Below are 24804 nucleotides of genomic sequence, written 5' to 3'. Positions count from 1 at the left end.
GCGCTGCGGAGCCGCTGCCGGGGGCGCGGCGGGGCGGGGAGCGGCCGGAAGTGACGGGGCCGGGCCGGGCTGATTCACCTGCTGGGCGGTGCGCGGGGCGCAGCCCGGGCACGGAGCCGCCGCCGCTGGGTGCCCGCCGCGCCATGGAGCCGCCGCTGCCGCTGCTCGGGGTGTCCCTCGTACTGCTCTGCTCCGCAGGTGGGCGCAGGTGGAAGGGACGGGGCGGGACGGGACCGAACCGACGGGAGGGAAAGGAAAGGAGCGAGAGAGGGGAGGGCGGGAGGCGGCGGCGGCTCTGTGGGGCTGGGAGGCAGCGCGGCGGGGCTGAGGGGGCTGTTGCCCGCCCGGTGTCCGCCCCGGGGCCGGGGTGCGCCGCACCTCGGCCCCTGCGTGTGTGGGGTCCCCGCCGTGTGTGTGGGCGTGGGGGTCTCCGCCCTGTGTGTGTGTGAGACTGTGTGTGCGGGTCTCGGCCGTGTGCGGGTCTCTATCGCTCGTGTATTCCCCGTCCCCGCCAGCCCCTGTGCCCTGCCCGCCCTCAGCCCGGGGCGCGGTGCCCGGGCGGGCGCGGGCGGTGGGGCCGCGCCGCGGAGCCGACCTGGGCTTTGTTCGCCCTCAGCGCGGCTGCCGAGCTTTATCTGTCGCCTCCCCCTCCCCTTCCCCCGCCGCCCTCCCGGGCAGCCTCCGGTGCGGCCGGGTCCGCTGTGCCCGCCCGGTGTCTCCCGGCCGGAGCGGCTCCCGCGGCGGAGTCAGGGAAAACCGACGTGGAAAGAGCAAAAGGGGGAAAAAAAAAACCCAAAAAACCCCAAAAACAACCAAAAGAAAAATTCAAGCCCCAGCCCTGCGTGTGTAGCACCTCCAGCATCCAGGGTGGCTCTGCTTTTTGCGGGGGTGGAAGGGGCCGGGTGGCTCCCCGAGAGCCCTCGGAACCCGGTTGTCCAGACCCATGGACACGATTGAGCCCTGCCGGGGAAACGTGAGAGGATTTGAGGGTGGGAGGAAAGGAGTTGAATTGGATGGACCTAAACGCGTTTGTTTTTCGTGATGAAAGAAAACAAAGGAGTAGATAGTCTCAAACAAAAAAAGCAATCAACCGTACCCAGAACCCACACATACCAAATCAAACGTGCCTGGGCTGCTAAAAAGTAGGCAGATGTTTTTCATCTCAAATCCTAGATGTTATTAGGTTCCTGTAATGAACTTAGTTGCCATATCAGTGTTTTCTAAACATATCTCCAAGATAAATGTAAGTTTTCACTAAAGTTGACCTAAACTTACGTGAAATTATAAAAGGTGACAAAATATCTATGGAGGTTCAGGTGCACAGTAAAATGTGTATCAGTTGTGTCAAGAGGTCAGGTTTTATTTCCTATTGAAATGTTAATGCCTGTGTTGATGTCACTGCTGTTTTGGGAAATTACTCATGGGATCAAAATTGTGTGTCTGTAATGGAATGGTGAACTCTGATCTCCTGAATGAAAGGGAATAGGTAGTTCTGCATTAAATGTGTTTCCTGAAACAGAGTTAGAAACGAGGTAGATGCTGTGCAAGAGCTGTGAGTTACTAGTATATAGTTGATATGGTTAGTCATCAAGATTTATATTGAAATGCTTCATGTCACGAAAACTGTGAAAAGAGCTTGTTGTGAGTAGAATTATATGTATTGCATTTGCACTGCTAGGTTATCAAAGGCTATGATTATAAAAATTAGGAATAATTAATGTATGAGGAAATGTCAATCTATAATAGAATTTTACACTTTAGTTCTGCTGGAGTATACAGGTGTCTTCAGATCTCAGTGTGAAATTGGATGACTTTGTAAATAAGGAAATATTCCTTATAAAAACACACATACCTCTTTCATGCAGTTATTTGAGTGACTACTCTAAAACACGTATATTTCACAGTCCCCTGAAGGAAATGATTGAATAATCTGTGTATCCTAGGAGTTGATGTGTTCTCTGAGCTAGCTTGTGTTTTTTCCCATCAGGTTGAGTTACTGTTTCTGGGTCTGTGCTGCAGATAGACATTGCTTCCTTCACTGAAGGAACAGATGTCAGTAAGTTGCTGTTCTCCGTATGGACCAAACTCTAGAAGAAGCTATTTTTTGTGGGGTTGAGTGAGAGCTGTTGTCAGTGAAGCATTGCCTAGGTGCTGAAGTTACTTGAATTTGTGGTGGTTGTGGTTTAACCCTAGTAAGAAACTAAGGACCACCTACATGATCACTTGTTCCCCTTGTGTTGGGACAAGAGAGAGAATTGGAAAAATGAGAACACTTGGGGGTGGAGGTGAAGACAGTTTAATGGGGAAAGCAAAATCTATACATGTAAGCAAAGCAAAAGAAGGAATTAATTCACCACCTTCCATGGGCAGGGAGGTGCTCAGCTGTCTGCAGGAAAGGTGGGCTCTGTCATACCTGAGGGTGGTTTGGCAAGAAAAACGCTGTCACTCTGAACATCTCCACTTCCTTCTTCACCCAGCTGCGTTCACATCTTGTGGTATGGCACTGTCTCCCTGGGTATACTGTGTTGATAAAGTAGTCTCATTCCATTTGGTGCAAATTCAAATTTGTGCAGGGTTTTCAATGACTGAGAATAAATACAGGTGCTGAACTTGTGATTCCAATTTAACAAATGCGATAATTTACGGCTTTTAAGCTTCTGAAAATGTTTAATGTCAGAACACAGATTTTCAAAAATTGAAAATGTTAACAAAGCTACATTATACCTATACAAAGACATGCTAGAAAAAGATACTGCATGATACTGATCCATTTAACCTTTGGAGGAAGGTTTTACAAAACAGTAATGGCTGTGCATATAAATGCCCCAACTGAGGATAAGTTTGAGTAGAGTGTTAAGGTAAATAATTGGGCAGGAATTTCTTCAGTCTGTAGTGATATCTTTTCTTGCTGCTCTTGTAGTGGGTTTTATATGCGTTTTGGTTTTTTGTTTCCAGAAGTAATAGTTGGTAATTTTGTACTCTGTTGAAATTCTGCCATGTGTGATGCTTTATTAATAGAATTGTAAGCTTTTAAGTAAGGTAAAAGTTCTGGTAAACCTTAGGATAATCTGTAGTTATTGCCCTGTTGTTAAACTTGCAAAAGTAATTCCAATATCATGCATGCAGGAAGGAGTAGAATCTAATGCAGGCATGGTAAGTCAGCATTTGGTGGTTAATACACTTTGCCAAATATGTCTAATAAGGAACTTAAGCCTGTTCATGTTTTTATGCATGCAATAGGATCTTGCAGAACCTTAAATTAGAAGTGTGACTACCACAGGAGTTTAATGATGACTCCCAGTCTTTTAATTGCTAAACCTGGGACACTTCATCTGTTGGGCAGTAATTGAACAGGGTGCAGGGTTCAGGTTCTTCTCAAGTGTCCACTGATGTTACCCAAAATTTTGGGACCCGTTTCCTGGATCTTAGAATTTTAGGAAATATGAAAGTCTTTAACTAGAGATTACTTAATCAACTGTTAGTCAACTGCTGTGACACCAACCATGACATCTGAATTAGTGATTTTGCCTTGGCTAATCTGTGTTTCCCAGAAGGTATTTTATGTGTTGGGAATGCTGCTCAGAGATTATTATAACTCACTTTTGTCCCCTCTGACTGGCCCCCTGTGTTGCATCAAACTTCAGCTGCCTCTTTGTCTTCACTTCCAGTTCTTGCCTCTTCCACAGCCAAGCCCACTTAACAGACAGATGAAAGTACCCCTCCTGAGTGTCTGGTTTAGCTTCTGTTGCTGCTTTATGAAAAATATATGTGCTCGTGTTTTTATATGAGCACATGTATGCTTTGTTATAGTACCATTCACACTTCAAGAAAGTAATCTTGAATGTCTTTAAATCTGCCTCAGTATTGGAGCATATTAAAACTCCTTTGCCACAGTGCCTGCAGAAATTTGTACAGACTAGGAAGCTTGTTTTTGGAACCAGTATTGTTTCAACATACTTCCACAATAATTTAATCAATTGTTGTTTGCATGCTTTCATAAGCTTTTAATGACAGGGATCCTTTTTGGTCTTGTTGCAACTTCTGATTGATTTCTTGAAACTTTTAGATACTGTGTGAAACATAATAAATGTGAAGGTATTTTAACAACTGTGTGGCTCACCGGCATGGAAGGATGTGTGTGTCCCCCACCCCCTCTACTACAGCAATTTAGTTACACTTTCTTTTTTTCTGTTTCTTTCTTTTCCCCCATTCCTTTTTAGGGAAATCCTCTTTTATTCCTCTGCACCTTTCAGGAGATGGCTCAGAGAAAAGTCTGTCCAGCCAGTTGGCACAGGAGTAAGTGGCAGGAAGTCACAGTTCTGTGTAAACCTGTTTCAGTAGCAGCTGCAATATAAGCAGCCCCTGCATCCTAGCTGGTGCTTTCCTTTACTGCAGTTGTAAACGGGCCTCAGTTGCTGAAAACGTCAATTTTTAACTTGTTAGATCACATTATTTGAAATAAGAAAGTGTTTTGCCACCAGTTTGTCCTGGTACAGGGCAGGAAGGACAAGAAGGATGGCAGAAGAGCATCAGAAGGAAAACATTCCTTTTGATCGGTATTTTCCGAAAGTAGGGAAATATCTGTAAAACCTTGGCCTGGAGAGAACTTAGTCTACGAGTAAGATTACATGGCTAAATCAGGCAATCAGTCAACTGTCCAGATGTAACCTCAAAGGTTATTTTTGCACCCCATTTGAAGTTGTACCTGGCATTCATCTGGCCCCATAATGAGCTAGTTCAGGGAGTTTAAAAGTTATAAAAAGAATGAATTTTTGTAAGGTCAGTTTTCTGCCTGTTCCTTTTCCTGATTCAACTCAAGTCTGAATTATAGCAAGGGTGTGTCAGCTGGAGCCTCAAATGCACATGGCTAGAATATATTACTGCTATTGTTTATTTATTAATTTCTTTAAATATCACCTACTTACTGGGTCATGTGTTCAAAATTTGATAAAGAGGCAAGATTTGGAGCTTTATTGGTTTTACACTGGAGCCATTCACTGTTTCTCTGATGTCCTTTAGCTGCTGTCAAGACGCATCTGAGGTACTTGATGGTTGCAAGTTTTGCAGTTGCACTTGCTGCTACATTTTTTTAACAGATTTGTTTTTCATGCCCTACAGCTAAAGCCTATGTGCTTAGTACGCTGAAAATGATTAGTCAGCAGGAACTATTTGGTGTGTTGGAGGGAAAGATGAGGATTTGATACATTCTCAGCTGTTTGGATTTGTACGGAATTATTTTGCATAAGGAAGTTTCCTGTATTCACTTATCCTGTATCTTCAGTTCTTCATTTTAGATGTATTCACAGTATAAGCTACAAGGAATATTGAATCTCAGTTGTTTTAAGACATGTAGAAATTAACCTGGGTGTGTGTGTACATGTAAAAAAAATATTTAATCTCCCTAAATTTTTAAATGATTAGTTAACTTTGTGGCTAATTCTTTGAGCTTATTCCTTTCAGTCTATTACATGGTGGGAGTGGGGCAGGGAAGGAAACAAGAGCGGGCAGACAAGATGTTTTTCTCTGACATTATGATGCTTCGCCTTCATATTGAAAAAAAAATGAAATGGTAACAAGAAAAGAGCCCAAAATCAACTCTGTGCTACTGAATGAAATAGTTGTCAATCTTAATGCAAAACTTGCATGTACTGGGGAAAAGGCATTGCGTGTTCAGTAGCTTGGAAGAGCCAAAGCCTCTTTACTCAAGTGAAAATAATAGGGCTGCTCAGTTAAGTGTCGGATTGTAGTGAACTCCCTGATGCATCGACTGACAGATGTGCCCAATGCATTCACACTGCCAGTGAGCTGCTTCATTCAGCTCCCTTTTAAATGCCATCAAATTGGCAGGAAAAATATCGAATCATGTGGCTTGATTGCTTAGTGACTGTGTAAGCCTCCAATATCCCTCCGTAATGGAAAAGTGACTTGCAAAGCTAAAGGCAAAACAACCTGTGCAGCTGGCATAGACTCGGGAGAGAAGGGGCAGGATTTTGTGTAAGTCTTGTCGGGATTTCGGCTCTGATCTTTTTGTTTTTTGTGTTCACTGAAAAAAGTCTTTGTAAGGTTTGCCTTCACTTCATTTTACACTTCTCAGTGCTGTTTCTAGATGGTTCCTTAAAGACTCTGAAGTGCAGTCTAAAGGTACAGTGTCACATTACACCTGCCCCCATCACAGATGTGATGTGGTTACATCTGTGTCTGCTGTTCTTGTTGCCCCTTCCAGCGGTGGCATTGGATTCCTTCTCCCCTCCCTTGTGTCGGAGCTCCTTTGTGCAGCTGCTGCCAAAGTCCATCCAGCTGATACCACAGAAAACTTGGAACTCATTGTGGTTTTCTGTAGATACTGGGCTAAACGCTACTCCTCTGCTTAAAACTAATCTTAATTCCAGTTTGTGTTACACTATCCCCTCCCCCTTTCGGTTGCCTCCCGAAAGCTTATCCTTCCCTTCAGTAAGGAGATCTGAATGCCCCCTCTCTCCACTTGATAAGCACGTCCCTCTCAGGAAGGTCATCAGCCAGCAGTTGCTAGGATACGGGCTGGTGGCTTTGGGTTTAGCAACCCAAAAGCTTCAAGAATGTGCTGAACAAGTAAGGAGCACAAGGACAGTTGTAAAAGGAAAGGGGTGTTGGAGAAAATCTGAAGGCAAAGGGTGTGTTGAGGAAAAAACGAAGTTGTGGGGGAAAAAAAGAAAGATAATTGATGTTCTAGCTTGTGATTTTTAGGTTTTAATTGTTGCATAGCTATTTCAGCTGATCTCAGTGAACTGTGGTGGGAGGGGAAATCAAGCTCCTGCTATGTATTTGCAGAGTTGGGGTTATTGGTAGTTTTGTTTTATGAGCCTTTCAGTTAAGAATTTTTTATTAGATTGGGAGGATGTGTAACTTGTAGCTTAATTGTGCAGTACCTTTTAAACTGGGGCAGGGGTATGCTACACTACACAAATTGGAGCTATTTATTAATTTAATGCTGTCTGAAGACATCCAGACTGATAGAGATTTTTTTGTGTGTCTTTGAAGAAGTGTGCATAGTCAGATTCCTATCTAGTGGGGTTTTTTTTTGTTTTTTTTTTTTTTTTAAAACTTGCGTGATTTGACAGAGGATTTGTGGATTCAAGTAATTGTGCCTCAGAAGAGTGGTGCTTCTCCCCCACCCTGCTCAGAGGAAGTAAAATTTGGCAATACAAGCCCACTGTTTTGAGACCCAGCAGCAGAGTTGACTATCCAGGACAGTAGATAGTTTCCCAGGCTTATTCTTATATGTAGGGGAATTTTTTTGGGGTGTGTTTCATTTTGTGTTGTTGTTTCTTGTTTGGGGATTTTTGTTGTGTTTTATTTTTTGTTTGTTGTTGTTGCTTTGTCGTTTGCTTGGGATTTTTTAAATAAGTGCCCTGCTGTTTCATCAGCCTTCTTGTTGTAGCTTATGGCAAAAACTTCTTTCATGCAAATAAATCTTTTGTCTGCACCATCGGTGGAAAAAGTGTTCTGAAAAGTGGGAGTTTGGTCACTCAGCCTCTTTGAGCTATTGGTGAGGTAGCTGAGATGAGATGTGCATGAGAGGGTTTTAAAATCTTGCCCTTACTAACATTAAGGGTGTAAAACTCTACAAAAATGGCTTTGTGGATGTAGTTTCCTGAACTGTTTTTATATTTCGTTTGGTATAAAGTAGGAAGGAGGAAACTGTGTGAAGCTGTCTCTCCTAGGTGTGTGCTTTTGTTCCTGGGCTGTCTTTACTTTCTCTGGCTCCATAAACTGTATCTTTTCTGCACAGTAGGAGAGTTTCACTGAGATCTGAGACTCCAGTTTAGAGAGCACTGACCTGGGAAGTCTGAAATGCAGGTGTGAGCATATTTTGTCTTAATTTTACCGCCTTTGAGGATTAACCAGTGTTCTGCCTAGTGGACTTAGGCTAGTATGGAAAGGCAAGCTTTTATCTTCTCTCTAAACTTCTTGTATTGGGCCTTTTTGAGGTTTATGTAGAAGAATACTTGGTATGGTAATGTCATTAGCCCTGGAAATGATAGGTTTAAGTAGGCTTGTTCCTTTTGTTCCTTTTGCTAAAATCTTTCTGGATGTTTTTACCACTACTGTGACCTGTGCTTATCTCTGAAATTTGTATCACTGCATTGTATGATAACAACACTCAGGGTGTGAAGCATGGAAAAAATGTGGTCTGTGAAGCATGTTAAATAGTAACTGTTTAACACTTGATATTAGCAGGACAGTACTTTCTTTGTCAGGAAAGACTTTGTGATTTGCCGTTGTCAGCATGGGATTATCCTAAAAACTGAATTCTTTGTGGAGTTCTAAAATTAGAATGTACTAGAACCAAACCTCTTTACATACATGGATTTAGATGCAATAATGCTGTGGGACTTTTTCTTCTCTTGTTTTATTTACTGTTGCATTATTACCTAGCTTTTTTTAGTTCCTGACCAGTTGCTTGTTTGTTCCTGTCCTTCATCTCTTGCTTGTTTTACCTCCATTGAGGTTACTGTGAAGCATGAATATTCTTTGATACCTAGATACCTGGCTAAATTAATAGGATGTGTATTGAACTAATATCTAGGTTGGAATCTGTCATGTAACTTTTTTAGTTTCATTCTTATATCAAAAATCCCCAAGTCTATTGAATTTGCTTTCTAAAGGGAAGACTGTTATTTTTTTTATCCTTCTATTAAACTTCTTTTTTATTGACATTGTTCCTTTAATGTTTACTAAGCTAGAGGATACTGTTTAGGGACTGTTGCAGAGTTTATGACATGTGAAGAGTTAGATTCACCAAAGCTTCGTAGTGTTTTTGGGCTCAAGCTTCTGAAAGCTGTAACTGTGTTGGGTCCTTTTGCTCTTAGAGGTAAGATGTAGAAACTGAGAATCCAAATCTGAAGCTGGGCCTTTCTTTTTAAACTTTTTTTTTTTTTGAACCTTTTGGGGAGGGGTCTCAGTGATAAATTTAGGATGTGGTTTTTGTTTCTCACGGGTGGCAAAACAGCATAACTGCAGCTTTTTAGCCATCTCAGCTGTGCTGATGTGACTTAGCTGCTGGGTGCTGCAAAAAAACACTAAAATAAGTAATGCCAAATATTTATTTCCCTTTATTCCTTGGTGGAGGCAGCTTTTAATCCAGTTACTTGATCAGCAGGAACCTGCCTTGCAGGCATTCCCTTTGGCTGCTGGGGATGCTGATGTTTGGTATTGTGAGGAAGCAGCAGATGATTGTGGGATGGTGGCTGCTTGTGGGGATTTCAGCCTTGGAGACTTGTGTTTGTGTTAGATTGTGCCACTAAACACCGGGGAGTCTCCTCAGCCAGGCACTCCTCCGTGTGTACCTTCCTCCCTGCACACTCCCTGCTTGCTCAGGGTGTAAACTTGACTCACTCACTGCCACAGGGCCTGAGTTCAGAAGTGCAGGTTTGAAATAAGATGTTGTAGAACTGTCCGAGTGAAGGTGGGAAAGGGGAGGGTTGGGCAACATTGTTCTGCAAAGTCACTACAGCAAGCTGAGAAAAGTAGGAAATGAACTGTCGAGAAGAGCCATATTCAGAAGAAACATGGAGTTGTTGGGGAGGTAGTTTTTGAGACTGAAATCTGCCCAGTGAAAAGATTTGATCACAGGTAATCTCTAATCTGCATTTGAAATAAAATTCTAAGATGAAGTCTCTTAAGTGAATTTTATAGCTTATGGCTCCCAAAGCACTAATGTGCATTTCTGGTTGTGATCATTACTTGCTACTCAAGGCCACATTCTGTGAGAAAAAGCATTTATATATTTAGAGCCTCTGCTTGTTTGCAGTCAGGTATTGGGTAACAAGACTGGTTTTGGAAAGCCTGGTAATGAAGTACTCTGAAGATGCAGTTGCAGGTGGACCACACTAAGTAGAACAGCATCTCTGAACTCAACTCTTACCCTGTGTAGAAGCTGTCCTGTTCCCCATGTAGGGAGGGACTGTGTCTGCTGGGTTACATAACCCTTCTGTGGCACAGCCCTATCTGATGCCAGAGCCATTCATGCCAAATTTAGATGCACACTTACATTTGTGTAAGCCAGCAGTGCAGAATTTCAATGTGCCCCAAATGAATAAGAAAATACTAAAGACACGAGTAGTTAATGGAGTAATTTGCTTTCCATTATGTATTAATATATATCACAGCTCTGCTTATGTTTGTGTTGGAATGAAGTAAGCTTTGCTCCATTTTAATTTTTTTGTCTGCTTTCTGTTTTGAAGATTCTTTTATACTAGAAAGCAACTTCTATCAGATTCCATAAAATATTTAATTTTCCCTAGATTATTCTTAATAATAATGTATTTTGCTCAACTGTGTTCTACTTGAGTGATACTTAAAAGTTCAGATATTCAGAAGGAAGGAGTTTTTCTAAAGATTTGCTATGGGTTTGCACCCCTTCAGAAATCATATGAATAACTTGTTCAGTCATAGAGATATAGTTTGCAATGCTCTTTAGGGTCAGTTCCCCAGAATAAGAGTATTTTATTCCACCTTAAGAAACTTAAATCTGAATGTTCGGAATCCAAACAAGTGTATTGGCCTCTTACTTCTTCTAATACAAACATTTGTAAGGGATAATACTTATTATTCTTCATCAAAGGAAGGGTACATTTCTCAACCAGTCACAGCTGAATATGGCACATGTTCTCCTTGCAAAATACATTGAAAACAATATACAGTCATTTGGATCAGGTGCACTTCAGTGTTGACTTTCAGGGGTTTTCTTGAGAGCTTGTTGTGTGCTTCTGAGTCTACACTTTGCAATTATTTATTTGCTGTAGTTAGAAATGAGATATTTTAATGCTAAGCATATTTGAGTAGGTAGCATGAATGACTTGAGTCACTTATCTGTGTCTAAACCAGAAGAGTTGTCTGAAAGGGGTCTGGAATTTTATCCATTAAACCATGCTAACCAAAACAAATACAGGCCTTCCTTCAGCTTGTGATAAAATGTCTGTCTGTCATGTACTAGCAGTTGGATACCACAGTGGATCCTCTTATGTTTTGAGGAGCATATATAAATAAATAGAATCTCCCTCATTTGAGTGGAAACTGAAGGGATAAATCTTGGGAAAAATGGAGAAAATGTCATCCTGTCACTGTGCTTGCTTCATGTAGATCTTTAATGCATTTGCAGAATTGTTTGTGTTGGACATGACCTCAGTCACCTCCAACCTTCTTCTCCAAACAGCAGCAACTCTGAGTACTTTGGTCTTCTCTGTATCAGCTGTCACCTGTCCAGTTTTTCTCTCTGATTCTTTACTGCTTGTGTAATAGTAGAGGTTTTCATGTGGCACTGGAGTCCCATGCTGCTTTCAGCTTTAGTTGTGTTTTGACTTCCCTGGCAGGGGTGCTGCATGCCTGGGCAATGTTGTGTATTCTTCCCTTGATAGGCTGTTCTTGCTTCTTCCTCCTTAGGACAAGCTGCTGATTAATCTGTTTATTTTGCTGGGTTTTGGGATGTACTCCTTGTGTGTGGTTAGTAATTGTCCTTAAATACTATCCAGTTTTCTTGAGCTCTTTTGCTTTTTAGAACTGGATTCCACAGGACTCCAGCTACTGGCTAAGTCAGTCTGCTCATATGAAGTGCAGGGTCTGTGCTGGATTTGCCTTCTTCCTCTCAGGATTTTAAACGTCACTATTTCATGGCCAAGTGGTCATGGTCAAGGCTGCTGTTGATCCCATCCCTGGCAAGTTCTTGGGGTTTTTTTCCTTGAAAGCAGTCTCAAGAAAATATCAAATGGGGATTGACTCATTTAGTGCCGTTTTCCTCTGAAATCTTTCAGAAACCTCTTAGATTTTGTCTCCTGCTGTGTTGCCCTTCTAGTAGATGTCACAAAGGTGATATAGTAACCAGGTGAAATAGTAACCAGTCTCTGTCATTTTTAGAAACCTTCTGGAACTGCTGAAATAGCTTTCATCAGGTTCTTATCCTGACCATGTGATTTGTAACAAACTTTGACTGTGATGTTTCCTTTAATCCTGACCCACAAGCTCTTAGCTAGCGTGTTGTCTGTCCTGTAGAACAGCTTTTTGTTTTCCAGCTGCTCCTACAGGTAGAGTGCAGGTCACCTGCTGTTCTTACCTTCCTGGCTTTGTTTAAAAGCTTGTGTCCACTCACGACAAAGCATCAGTCATGCAGGCTGTCCCACACACCTCATGCTGGTGTCAGTTTTGTGTACAGGTTCTGTAGGTGGCTTCCCTTTTAACATGGTTCATCCTCACCAGGATATCTCTTCCTTCCACCAACCTGACCCAGGTACTTCCCATGGCTCAGTCTCTATTCCCTCCCTGACTGCCAAGTTCCCTGGCAGATCTCTCATTTACAGGGCTCATCACCAGCTCTGATGAGATTTTTCATATCCCGCTTCCTTGACTGGATCCCATCTCTAACTTAGCAGCCCTTGTTTCTCAGGGGTACTTGTGACCATAAAAGTTAAAGTCCTCCTTGCAGTGCCATTCCTGTAGTGAGTTCTTAACTTGAAGGGTGTGTCTCTACAAGCCTTTTCCCCCCCACAGGAAAAGAGCGAGGAGAGTTAAAGCATCACCTGGGATCCCGTGTCCTCCTTTGCCCCTGGAGTTTTCTAGCCACACTAGATTTGCTCCATCCGGGTCTCTGTTAATAGCAGATAATAATTTAGTGGGGAAGGAACAAAAAAGAAAAGAAAAAGGTGCTAGTGATGATGATAATAAAGGTCAGAGGACCCTTGACAATCTCTGACATGTTGAGTTGGCCAAGCCTTCTTTTCCAGCATATCTGGCAGCAGATGTGTGTTTTCCCTGCAGAAGGGAATCTCCAACTAGTATTACCTGCCCCTCCCTTGTGTTGCTAATGCTTAGTCCAAGCCCAGCTAGCTCTGACATGTACCTTAATTGAGGTGCTTGCTGCTTCTGCATGCTGATGTTGACCCAAAAAAAAAAAAAAAAAAAAAGTGAAAAAAAGATTTGTGTTTGCAGCCTTACTGTAAGGAAAAGACTGTGAAACACTGTTATAATGAAAAGAGGTATTGGGAGATGTGCAGTAAGAAAGGAATTGAGATTTATGGAAAAGCTCTGATAATTAGAAGGCTCAGACTGATGTTTGAGTACATCTCTGAGCAGCTAGTGTGTGCTGGAAGCTTCACGTGCAGGAATGATTGTTGGGTGTTATGCTGAGGATTGTGTGCTTTAGCTTTCATTTACATGTTTGCATGCAGTCAGTGTGCATGAAAATACTACTTGGTCTTCAAAAGTATCAAAAATTGAAACTTTAAAAATATTTTTATGGCAATCTTCTATTTTGGGTAAGGCTCTTCAGGCTGTTGGGTTTTGCTTTTATTTGGCATGTGGTTACTATGTTTGGATCAGAGAAGTGAGTGCTGTAGTAGAAACTGAAACATTTGCTGTTTCTGGCTTTTAAAGCACTTGGACCAAGCTGCCAGGCAGTGATAGGTAGGACTGCTGGAGTCTAGTTTCCGAGGAGTGTGTCTCTGAAATGTAGTACTTCCAGCTTTTAGCATAATTTTTCTTCCCAGTTGCCACTTTCTCAGTGTTTTGCCATGAAATTGTTTGGTGTCCACTTTGAAATTATGCTCACATGAGTTGTCTGGCAATGAAGAAGCAAGAGATAGTTGAAGAATCTAAAGCTTATTAGCTATATCAGTACAAATGAGTACTTGGGGGACTTCTGGTTGTAACTGGACTGTTATTTCTCCTTTTATATTTGTTTTGAAATTGTTGAAGAGATGAACAAGTAACAGCTGAAGAGGGAGGGAAATAATATGTTGATTGTAAAAGTCTCATTTGTTTAGAAAAGTGATACAAAAAATCAGCACATGGATATTCATCTGTCCTTTTTTTTTTTGGCCATGTTGTGTTTCAGCAGGTATGAACTGAAAATCAGAGGGGTTGATACTTTTTACTAGTAGGGATGTGTCATACTGTCTTCAGAGTGTGAATTCCATTACCCACTATGTGCTGTGAAAAGGCAGAGTGTTGCTCTTATGTGAATTATTGTCCCATTTGTGAAATTCTCAGCAGGTTCTCTTGTGGGGAGGGGAAAGCAAATGTGTGTGCTGTGATCCTTTGTTGTGGAACTTCAGATGGCAAAGTGGCTGTGACTGGAGATGCTGCCACAGAGCAGCAGCTCTGCTTTCGTGATTTACTTCAGAATGAAAGCTAATTTCCCAGGTTACAGATTTGAGGCTTTTAAGGATGTAAGTAACATCAGAATGTATTTCATTATCTGTCACTTAAACTGCGCTTGAGTTCACATCTCTTTTCTTTAATATAGTAATGTTGAAGATGCAATTTGGAGATCAACTTGGGAGTATTGTATTACAGTTCCCTAATGAGGCCATGGGGGAAAGGGAAACAGAAGAGTATGGAAGCTGCTGAAAAAACAGTTCAGGAATTTACATTAGTAATGTAAATGCTACTGTGTGTTATGGAAACATTAATGTACTTTAAATCTACCCATAAACAGAGGTGGTACTAGTGTTGTCTTTGCTTATTCAGAGTTTTAGAATGTCTAGTTTGAAAATTCAAAAGATCTTTTAGGAGGGGATAGGATTGTGACAAGTCAAAAAAGAGGTACAAATCTATTAGAGTTGTCTTTGAAAAGGTGTACGTTGTTGGTAAGAGACATTACGTATAAATCTCTTTCCTACATCAAGGTGATGTGGATTTTTTTGGTTGGTGGTTTTTTTTTTTCTTTTCTTCCACCAGACTGAGGGTAATGTCATGAAAAGTAAATACCATGAATGATAGGAAACATAATAATCCTGATTTTTAATAATGAACTATGGTGAAAGGATTTTCTTGCAGGCTGTAGTCTGGAATTTAGTATGTCAAGTGATTTCTCTTTCTGCAGGATTTTTTTAAATCGCTGTTAAAGTTCCTGTTGTTTTGTTGTCGGGAAGAGAATGCAAAGACTTGCTAGAGGACAAAATTTTAAAAAAAGTGGAAGGATATCTGTTGGGTCCCTTTCAACTCACCATATTCAATGATCTACTGAAGGAAGCTCCTCTGCTTCACTGGAGCTCCTCTACTATATGCAGAACTGCAAGTTAGAACATAAAAGCACTGTGTGAAATTATTTTATAGACTTTTTCACTGAGGCTGTTACTTTACCTCTATAAAAGGCACCAAAGCCATCTGTCTTCCTCAGGCTGTCCACTCTCCTGGGGGCCTTGCAGCTCTCGTGGCTGTGTTCACATCTCTGTGTGTCTAGCAACCTGCACACATAAACTGACCAAAAATGTGAGCTTGGTTTCCGGCAAGGTGGACAAAACAGTTGATGTAACATTGCCAAACCTATTTCCATCATGAGCAAAGGGTATGCTTTCCACATCCTGGCTGTGATGTGCAAGCCTGTACATTTGATATAAGGGAAGCCTGTGTTTGTGGTGAAACAGGGAATCTTGCTTTAGGCCTTTTGAGTAGCTCTTTTTGTGTCACTATATGAATTCTTTTTCAGGGTTGAATTGAGGAAAATTTGTTGTTTGGAAGCATGTTTGCCTAGAGGCATGCAGATAAGGATTGTGCAGCCTTTTTAGAGGAGGAAGACAAGCAGAACAGACAAACAAATGCAAAAAAACTCATTGAGATTTTTGGAAAAGATTAATTTGCCTTCTATCTCCCTGAGATGCAGGAGTCCTTAGAAGGCAAAGTAACTTACTTCCAACCCAGGATTTCTCAAAAATTCTGTCTATCCTGGCAGACTTCATTGCTGTTCCATACTTTCATTTTACAGTGAGGGAGTAATGGTAAGGTGATTATATAGTGACTTGAAAACCTGCTGCTGAAAATGTTTAGTTTAGGATTGTGTGGGACGTGAATTGTGCAAAAAAAAAGCCAAAAACAAAACAACAACTATGGCTTGAAAGCTGTACCTGCCTGTTGGATGTAATTCCAGATGAGCAGCATGGGGCTTTGCACTGTGTTGGGTGACAGGGTCTGCACAGGCTCTCTTCAGCAGTGACAAGTCTGACTGATGGCATGATTTCTATAAGGAAAAGTATGTCATAGAGCACTTACAGTGAACAACTGCGTGTGACTTGTTCTCAAAACATAAAAATGTATTTTTATAGGTCTGACAAGAAGCCTAACTATAACTTCAGTTGACCCGTCAATGTTTGAAAAAGCACAAGGAGAGAAAGTTACTTTGCCATGTACTTTTGAACTCTCAGAAGAAGATGAAGGACCACTAGATATTGAGTGGGTATTGATACCAGCAGATAACCAAAAGAGGGAACAAATAGTAAGTAGAGACTTCTCTTTGGACAGTGTTAATTCAGTAGTTATAGTAGGTCAATGTATGAGGTTTTTGCTGACTCTTTAAAGTTCCACCTTTTCAGGTTGGGATGCTTGTGATCTTAAATTGCTTTGAAGCACAAGTCACATGAAATCTAGTGGAAGTTTTGAAATATGGGGTTAAGGATGAGATGTTAAGACATTTTTCACTATAAACTTGCCTTCTATGAATAACTTCCAAATTAAATACACTTAACTTTGCTTTTATAACTGTATTATCTTCCTTATTGAAAATAGGTTCATGAGGACTTCATTTTAAATATATTAACTCTTTTAGTTCTTAATGCTTTCCTGTCTTTGAAAACCTTATAAGTAAGATCATTCATATTAGTAGGCAGGTTTTGCAAAGTTAAGTTGGAGCAATTCTAAACAGTTTTCTTTCAGTCAGAAGTCAATGCTGACATATTGGTACTTGGTCAGGTGTTTAGTTGGAGTATTCACTATAATGCTGTGTGTGGTGATATTTTGAAGGTGGAGATATTTGACTCACTCTGTTTTATTTCTGAGGTTAAAACTATAGAAAGAAACTCGAGAATTCAAAGAGATTAAATTATTTTAAATGTTTGCACACTAAGTGGATTTCTGAATCATATTTCTTTTTTCTTTTTTTTTTTTTTATAGATAATTATGTATGCTGTAGACAGGGTTTATAATCATTACTATGCTGGTTTGACTGGGCGAATGCAGTTTACTAATCTTGATCCCAGATCTGGTGATGGTTCATTGGATATCCTGAATTTAAAGGCATCAGACACTGGCACATATCAGTGCAAAGTGAAGAAGGCTCCTGGAGTTCAAAGCAAAAAAATACAGTTGACTGTACTTGGTAAGATAATTTATTTTCTTAAATTTTCAGATTTTCAGTGTTGTTTTTTTTTGTGCTTATTCCACTCTCTTTTCAATGTCTGAAATGAAAGCTTCAGTTGGGCAGTGTTGTACTGAATCTATGGTGATTATGGTCATTATTGAGGCCTTGGGAGGGATGGGCATAATTCTGTTCTGGGAAATTAAGGAAACGATATTTAGAATTATAAGCATTTCTAGACGTTCTGCACCTGACTTGTATTTCATAGAAAAATCTTTCTGTGCATAGAAATGGTTTGTGGCACAAACTTTATCTTTCACAGAATGGACTGGCTGCTAGAACACAACTAGGAAACATTTTGATTGTGACTGTTATTAATTCAGTGATGTTTTGTTTATTAGTAAAGCCAGCACGGACTAAATGTTCCATTGAAGGATCACAGGAGATTGGAAAAGACGTTACCTTGAAATGTGTGTCACAAGAAGGATCCCCACTTTTGTCTTATGACTGGAAAAGAGTATCTGGCACACAGAATCTTCCTGCCACTTCCATGCTGAGTACTGTCAAACTTCATTTATTACTCTGAAATAATTAAAACGATTGCAATATTATTTTTGGCTTATCCTGACTTGTAAGCATGTCTGGGTTAGTATTACTATAGAGTAGTCAAGATTTAAGTGCCACTTCTGCCCTCTAACAAAACTGACTTTGAAACAAGCTGGAGTTGATTCTGGTTTTTAATGCATGCTTGGAAATGTTTCAAGCTTCAAGTTGAGATTCTTATCATTAAGAGCTGCGGTATCATGCTCACCTGTGCCCAGATGTTGTTAGTTCTCTTGCTTGCTGATGGTTTTGCTTTTGTGCTTAAGTGAACAGGAGGGAATTCAGATGTGGCTTCAATATGATTTAAAACAAGCAAAAAATTTCCAGTTTTTTTGTAAGATTTTGCATTCTTTTAGAGTATGTAATATCTTAAAATACAGATCCCTAAAAATCATCTACAAAGGAAGAACCTAGTACTGTTCTTCATTTTGGACTTGACTCCTGGTCTCCTATTTGATGTCTCTTATTTATTGCTTTGACAGTGAATCTGTTGATCATTAATGTCCTCTGTACCACTAAAGACTTTAGGCTACTGTTGTTTTGCCCGCTTTGTCTCCACATCACAAATTTGTCTTATGGTAACAAAAAGAGAAATGGGCAATATCAGTGCTAGACAAGAATGAGTGGGACATTGTGCAAGAGTGACTTGTAACTCACAAAAAACATGTTAGTTTTGGGCTTGTGAATGTAGTTTTGGGCACACTGTGTGTGTTCTATAGAATATAAACCCTATCTAACTTGTTCAGCAGACAGAGCAAGTCAAATGCTGTGGAATACATTTCTAATGGAGTAAGACTTACAAAAAATAGCATTTTACAGCATGATAGAACTGTTTTAATCTGGTTTGTTTCATATAGCATTTTTTAAGTTAAGATTTCATGTATATGCTGGTTTAATAATTCTGTGATATTAAATATGGAATTGTATTTAGGAAAATGGTAAGCCTCTACCTTCTGTTGTTTGTAGATAAAAATACAGGGGAACTACTTCTGAAAAACGCCTCTCGAGAGTATTCTGGTACATACAACTGTGTGGCCACAAACAGAGTTGGCACGGATGAATGTTCTGTTGAGCTGAATGTCACCCCTCGTAAGTGTTTGCTGTGCAAGAGTCACACAGTGTTCTTGTATTTAAGCTGAACAGCCTTTTTCTCTAAACTCCTAAATGGTTAAAAACCCCAATGTTCTTATGTAACTTGTGAGTGCCACTTCAAGTCTTATTGTTTTAAATGCATGTGACTGAGCACTCCCCCTCTGATTCAGTGCTTCAGTATTACTGACCTGCTCATGTGAAAGATACTGGGCTTAATGTTTAAAGAAAGGTATTATAGCTTTACATTTAACAAACAGTATTGTTATTTGTCTATTCTAGCCGTAAATACAGCTGGTATAATTACTGGAGCTATTATAGGAACTCTGCTGGGTCTCTCTGTACTGTGTTCTATCATCTTCTGTTTTTGTAAGAAGCACAGAGAGAAGAAATATGAGAAAGAAGTACATCATGATATCAGGTAACAACATGTTTCTAGTTTCTGAGCAGTATTATTGGAAGATTAACTTTTAAATGTGTATTTCTGCAAATAAGTTACTTAACAGTTGAGATTTCTGTCTTAATCTGGAAAGCTTATTATAACACTAATGGCTTGTTGGACAACTTTTTGTGGTTTGTCTAATTTCAGCAAACATTTTAGAGGCCATGAATATTGAGGGTTTGGGGAGGGGCTTTTGTTGCTTTAAAGGAAGACATAAGGATATTTTTGACTACATTGGAACAGAAAAAAACAAACTGAATATTTGTTTTAAAGTAATGGTGACTGAACTCTTGTTCTGCAACTGATTTTTTTTGGTGTGTTTTGTTCATTTCAGAGAAGATGTTCCACCTCCAAAGAGTCGCAGTTCTACAGCTCGCAGCTACATCGGCAGCAATCGTTCTTCCCTGGGCTCAATGTCTCCCTCCAACATGGAAGGATTTACCAAAACTCCATATAGCCAAGTCCCAAGTGAAGACTTTGAACGTGCTCCTACTCAAAACCCAGCCTTTGCACCTTCAAAGGTAGCTGCACCTAATTTAAGTAGAATGGGAGCTGTTCCTGTGATGATTCCAGCACAAAGCAAAGATGGGTCGATAGTATAAAATATTATTAATTTAAAAGCTGTTTTTTAAAGTGTTCATTGTAAGTATTAGAGAAAAATACCGTGTCCCATCCCTCATTTAAACACTGGCATGAAATTTTCCTTGAAGAAAATATACAAGTGAGTTTGAAAAGCCACCAATTCTCATGTTTAATTTTAAACTTATTTGCATATGATAGTTGAATTATTTGCTAAAAACGTTGAACTTCATAAATAAATATCGGACACTGAAGGTATTTGGACCTCTGGTAGGTTGCTGAGGAGGTTCTGACACTGTCAGCTAATGTATAGTTCTGAATGTGTAACAGTGAGACACAGGTGAGAAGTAACAAAAGCATTTCATGTGTAGACCATGAAGTTTCTCAGAGTTCCTGAGACTTTATTCTCAATTGTGGAATAACAGAAATATTTTAACCTGGCCACTGTCTAGTATAGTTGCAGGGGGCTGAAATACCAAGGATGACTTTGAATTCTGTTCAAATTGAGTATTTATGTGGTTCTTTAACCTGGTGATGTTTGTTTGGAGTACTTGAGCTCTTATTTCAGGGGCAGACAGTCATTTGATTAGTTCAATTTCTTTAATTAATCTGTTCTGAATTTAAAAGGGCAATGAGTGGAAGTGTGACAGAAAACCTTGCAAGTTCTTTGAAACACAAATTTTTTTACAACAACTAGTTCTGGTCCTGTCAGACAACTTAATACTTATCTGATGCAAGAGGTCTTGTCAGATTGCTGATAGAAGTATCTAAGCTCTAAAACCTACAGACCAACTCTTACTGTCACAGTAAGAATGAGTTACTGGATCTTTACACAGGTCTTGAAGTTAGTTGTACCTTGCATTTTCCAATGCCTGGTTAGATACTGAGGCAGTGCTCTTAGTTTTTTCCCAAAGCAATTTCCTAGAAGCTCTATGGGGATTTGATGAAACCTGTTAAGTAACTGGTATTTGATGTCTGTCCTCTTGCTCTAACCACAGTGGAAGCAACTTTTCTCATATGCCCCTAAGCAGTAGTCAGTCCGTGTTCAAGATGCTAATGTCTGGCTGTATGAATTTGCAAGGAGTTGAAAGCTCATTTTTTCTTGCCTCTTTAACACCCTGAATATTCTGAACCAGTGTTCAGACTGTGGAGAGCAAACGTTTCATGTAACTGAGAGAAAACAATTACCCAGAATTGTTGATACAAATCTCATGTTGCAAGATCGAAAACGCTTCTTCTCAATTTTGCAAACTTAAAGCAATACAGGAGAAACACAACAATTCCTTGTCTTACTTTCACACGTATTTAAGGACTTCTGGTAGCTTCTGATGACTGTTATATACCTGCAAAAGCTCAATTTAAAACTCTGTACAGTTTGAATCTGTGATTTCTTCCTTCCTTCCTGTTTTCTACCTTCTTTGTCTTCTGCTGGGGAGCAGGTGGGGGAGAGTTTTTAGCTTACTCTAGCTAGAGATGTTGAGCTGCAAGGTGTTTTGGAAAACTGTAAATTCATTACAGTATGTGCACTGGTGTTGATGAAGGACATATCTGAATAGCCTGTTGAAAGATGTTAGGATTATTTGTGTGTAGCAACAGTGAGAGAAAACAACATTAACCCAGACTTCTAGGTTTAGTATCTGCTTATCTGTGATGAATTCTTTGGCTTACTACTAAATGTTTGTCCTATCTGTAAATAGGTACACAATTTTTGGCTGGCACTATTAATGTAAAGAAATTGCCCTGCCCATGGCAGTGGTTGGTACAAGGTCATATTTAAGCTCCTTATAACCCAAACAATTTCATGATTTTAACACACCCTTCATACTGAATTTAGAAACTTGAATGACTATTAAGTAATATAGAGTTAGTTTTACACATTTGGAACTTTTCTAGATTGTAAATTGATACTGTTAGAGATCAGATTTTTTATCTTTCATGTGTGCCTTGTCAATAAAATTTGCCTGATTGTAACTTCAGTTTTTATTAAATTTCTGGTGCCTAAACATACTGTATGAACAGGTGCTTAGATGATGGTACAGTTCTTAAAACATGACACTGTGATCTGATTTCTTGATTCTTATGTACTATTTATACCTCTTCATGCCTATTTTTGGATGTGAACTTCAGTGTCTCTCTCTCTGCATTGTTCTGTATTTCAAAATGTCACTTAACTCCTTCAATTGCTAATTATGATTTGAGTGTTTGTGTTCCTGTAAGCTCTTCAGTTGTTGTACCAATGACAGAGACGATTGAATTGCATTTATGTGGTAAATAATGGGCTTAGTAAGTGTGCCAAACATACCTTCTGAAGAACTATAGATGAGGAGACATGTTTTTGCATCCAATTATTGTGATAGAAGAGACTTCCAAGATGTTAATCATACACTGATTGTTTACCTTGAAACTAAGGCCTTTGTTAATGAAAAGAGTGTAGTTACTACAAATACAAGTTGGGCGCAAGACTAAAGTGAATCACAGACTGAGAGAGAGCTATAAACCTAAGGAACCAGGCAGCAAACCTACTAAACTTGGTTCTAAGCCTTCTGTGGACCTATGTGGTTTTTGGTCATTTGAGGAATTTTTTAAATTAATTTTTTGTTTGTTTTGATGTGGCCTGAGACCCTGTAACCTGCAGTCAGGTAAGCCCTAGGACACTCAAACTCAGCAACCTGTCTCAGTAAAGCACACGGAGCAGAGTTTACACATGCTTGATGCTCTGTCAGCTTGTGCAAAATAATAAATGGGCAGAAGGACAGCCTGATGTGCCCTGAGAAGCCTGGCTGTTAGGCTTAGCAGCCTTGACAGTGTCTGTCTATTTATGTAATTGCATGGAAAAATGAAAGAAATGGAATCTGACACAGTCCTTATCTGAAATATAGAACCTCTGACTTGGGGTAAACTCTGCCTCAAGTTGCTATCATCATGCCTTTTTGGGTGGATGCAACACTACTATGAGAACACAATACTGCTACTATAAATTATTTCTTTTGTCACTAGATTCTTCACTTACACTGGATTATGATTCTCAAAAGCAGCTACTGTATTTTAATAATAATTTCTAGCTGTGTGGGAGATGAACTGGTTAAACATATGACGTGTCCGATGTGACAGAGAGCTCTGCTGACAGAACACTTTTAGGAAGTAATGGCAGCTGATATACCAGTTAGGAGGTGGCATTTTTAAAGTCTCATTAAAAAAAAAAAGGGGGGGGGAAGGGGAGGGAGGGAGTTACCATTGTGTAAATACTCTAAGGGAGCGCAAGAAACCTCTAGTTAATGTCATGACTGTAAACTTGCCTGTTGAGGACTACTATATGTAGAAAGAAACCCCTCAATTTTAGCATGGTGTGAATAAAGTGTTAGACTTGTAATACTGTAGAGGTTACGTAACACTTGTCCATACATTACAAGAGTTTTCATCAACTTTCTGCAGTGGGTATTTAAAGATACTTGTGTGAAACTTCCTTCCCTAAGAACAAATACTTCTTCCAAAACTGTGTGGTGCACAGAAATGCCTTGTTGGAGGGGTAAAACATGACTTGTGAAAGAAATGTACAACGCATACGTCTTTCTCAGCTCTTGATGGTCTCATTCATATTAGATGTATGCTTCCTGTTTAATAGTGCAAGTAAGACTTCTGAATTGCAAGTTTTTATGTAATGCTGAATATTGTATATTACTGGTTTCCATGACAAGCGTTTAGTTTTGTTCTGAGCAGTGTATATATTCTGGATCACTCTAGGTCTTTGTTCAGTCTAAAGATATTATGCCATTTGTGTCACTTAAACCTTGTTTTATACACTTGATAGGTGCTTTTTGGGGCCCTTTGTTGAATAATCCCCTAGCACTGAGGCATAGCTCAGCTGAAATCAGAGCAATAACAACTTCCTGGGATCCAAAACGTTATGATGTTACATTTCTCATGCACAAAGCATGGACTTTGAACATTGATGTGAATTTCAGTATGAGGTTTTTATATTCACACTTTTGGGGGAATGGTATTTTAAAATACAGGTATTGTGAGTGAATTTGTAAAAAAACAAAATCCAGAATTTTAAAATGCTATAGTTCCATGACAGACTTGTGTACTTTTTGAAATAAAACTGTTGGAGAAAACAGTAGTCTGTCTTTATTTTAAAGCAGCACATGTATATGTCTTCAGCTTTTTCTTTATGTAATCGAAAGTGAACTAATAAATATGGCTGTGTATACCATGCTGGCATGAATAATTTTATTTATTGCAAATAAGACTTTAGATATTTTAAAATATGCTCTTTTAGATGGGGTTTTTAATTGTAGGTATAGTTATACTGAAACGTAAGCCTGGAAAGGAACTTTAGATTAGATTTAATCCCTCTTTATTTTAGGTAGAAGCAAAAATTCCTGAAACTGATTAATCTTTTTCCTTTAAAGTTCAAACAGGCAGGTTGACAGCACTCAAAAATATGTTGATAAAATGCTCAGGGGTTTTATTGTTAGTGTGTTAATCTGCATCTCTTTTCAACTTCAATGAAGCTGCCGTGGGATGAAGCTGCACTGCTTGGCCTTGCGAGCCAACTGATTATTGTCCTTCTAATTTTACCTGAGATTAATGTGATTTCTCCAGTGTCATCTCGGGTGGAGATCCAAAGTCCGGCATGGGCTCCATTTGCATTAATGGCATGTATTAAGTTCATATAGCTGGAGGCATAATTAACTTACATTTGCCCATGATATATGCATGTTCATATGTTATAATGCATGCCTGTCTTGATATATTAATGTGTTCTGGGCCAGGCCAGATGTTCCAGTGACATACAAAAACCCAACATACATGTGCACAAGCATGTGAAGTTAAATGGAGTACTGGTGGATAAACCTCCAGGATTTTTTTTATTTTATTTCAAATTAAGAGTCGTGCTTAAATACTAAAAGAAACCCAATTAAAATGGAAGTTCAGATTTGTCTCTATAAATAAGAGTTCTAAGAAACCTTTCTTACACTCTTTTTTA

At 39.7% G+C, this 24804-nt stretch overlaps 1 protein-coding gene across 1 annotated transcript; it reads left to right on the top strand.

The window, feature by feature from the left end:
- Window positions 1-61: 61 nt before the first annotated feature.
- CXADR (CXADR Ig-like cell adhesion molecule) lies at window positions 62-23929 on the top strand. Its single transcript, XM_041414792.1, has 7 exons — window positions 62-198; window positions 16074-16243; window positions 16918-17122; window positions 17503-17658; window positions 18671-18793; window positions 19076-19214; window positions 19570-23929. Exons 1-7 carry the CDS (start codon window positions 144-146, stop codon window positions 19835-19837), a joined length of 1116 nt encoding a protein of 371 aa, XP_041270726.1. The 5' UTR covers window positions 62-143; the 3' UTR covers window positions 19838-23929.
- Window positions 23930-24804: the final 875 nt, after the last annotated feature.

The sequence above is a fragment of the Onychostruthus taczanowskii genome, unplaced genomic scaffold, assembly GCF_017590055.1.
Source record: "Onychostruthus taczanowskii isolate IOZ18803 unplaced genomic scaffold, ASM1759005v1 scaffold47, whole genome shotgun sequence".
NCBI classification, from domain to species: Eukaryota; Metazoa; Chordata; class Aves; order Passeriformes; family Passeridae; genus Onychostruthus; species Onychostruthus taczanowskii.
Note: the sequence above shows the minus strand (reverse complement) of the source record. Positions and strands in the feature narration are given on the sequence as shown.

Excerpts from the sequence above, each read along its gene's own strand:
- CXADR (XM_041414792.1), top strand. The coding sequence starts at position 144 with ATGGAGCCGCCGCTGCCGCTGCTCGGGGTGTCCCTCGTACTGCTCTGC. Across the intron at positions 18,794-19,075 it reads TGAGCTGAATGTCACCCCTC|CCGTAAATACAGCTGGTATA; the intron begins GTAAGTGTTTGC and ends TGTCTATTCTAG. Across the intron at positions 19,215-19,569 it reads GAAGTACATCATGATATCAG|AGAAGATGTTCCACCTCCAA; the intron begins GTAACAACATGT and ends TGTTCATTTCAG.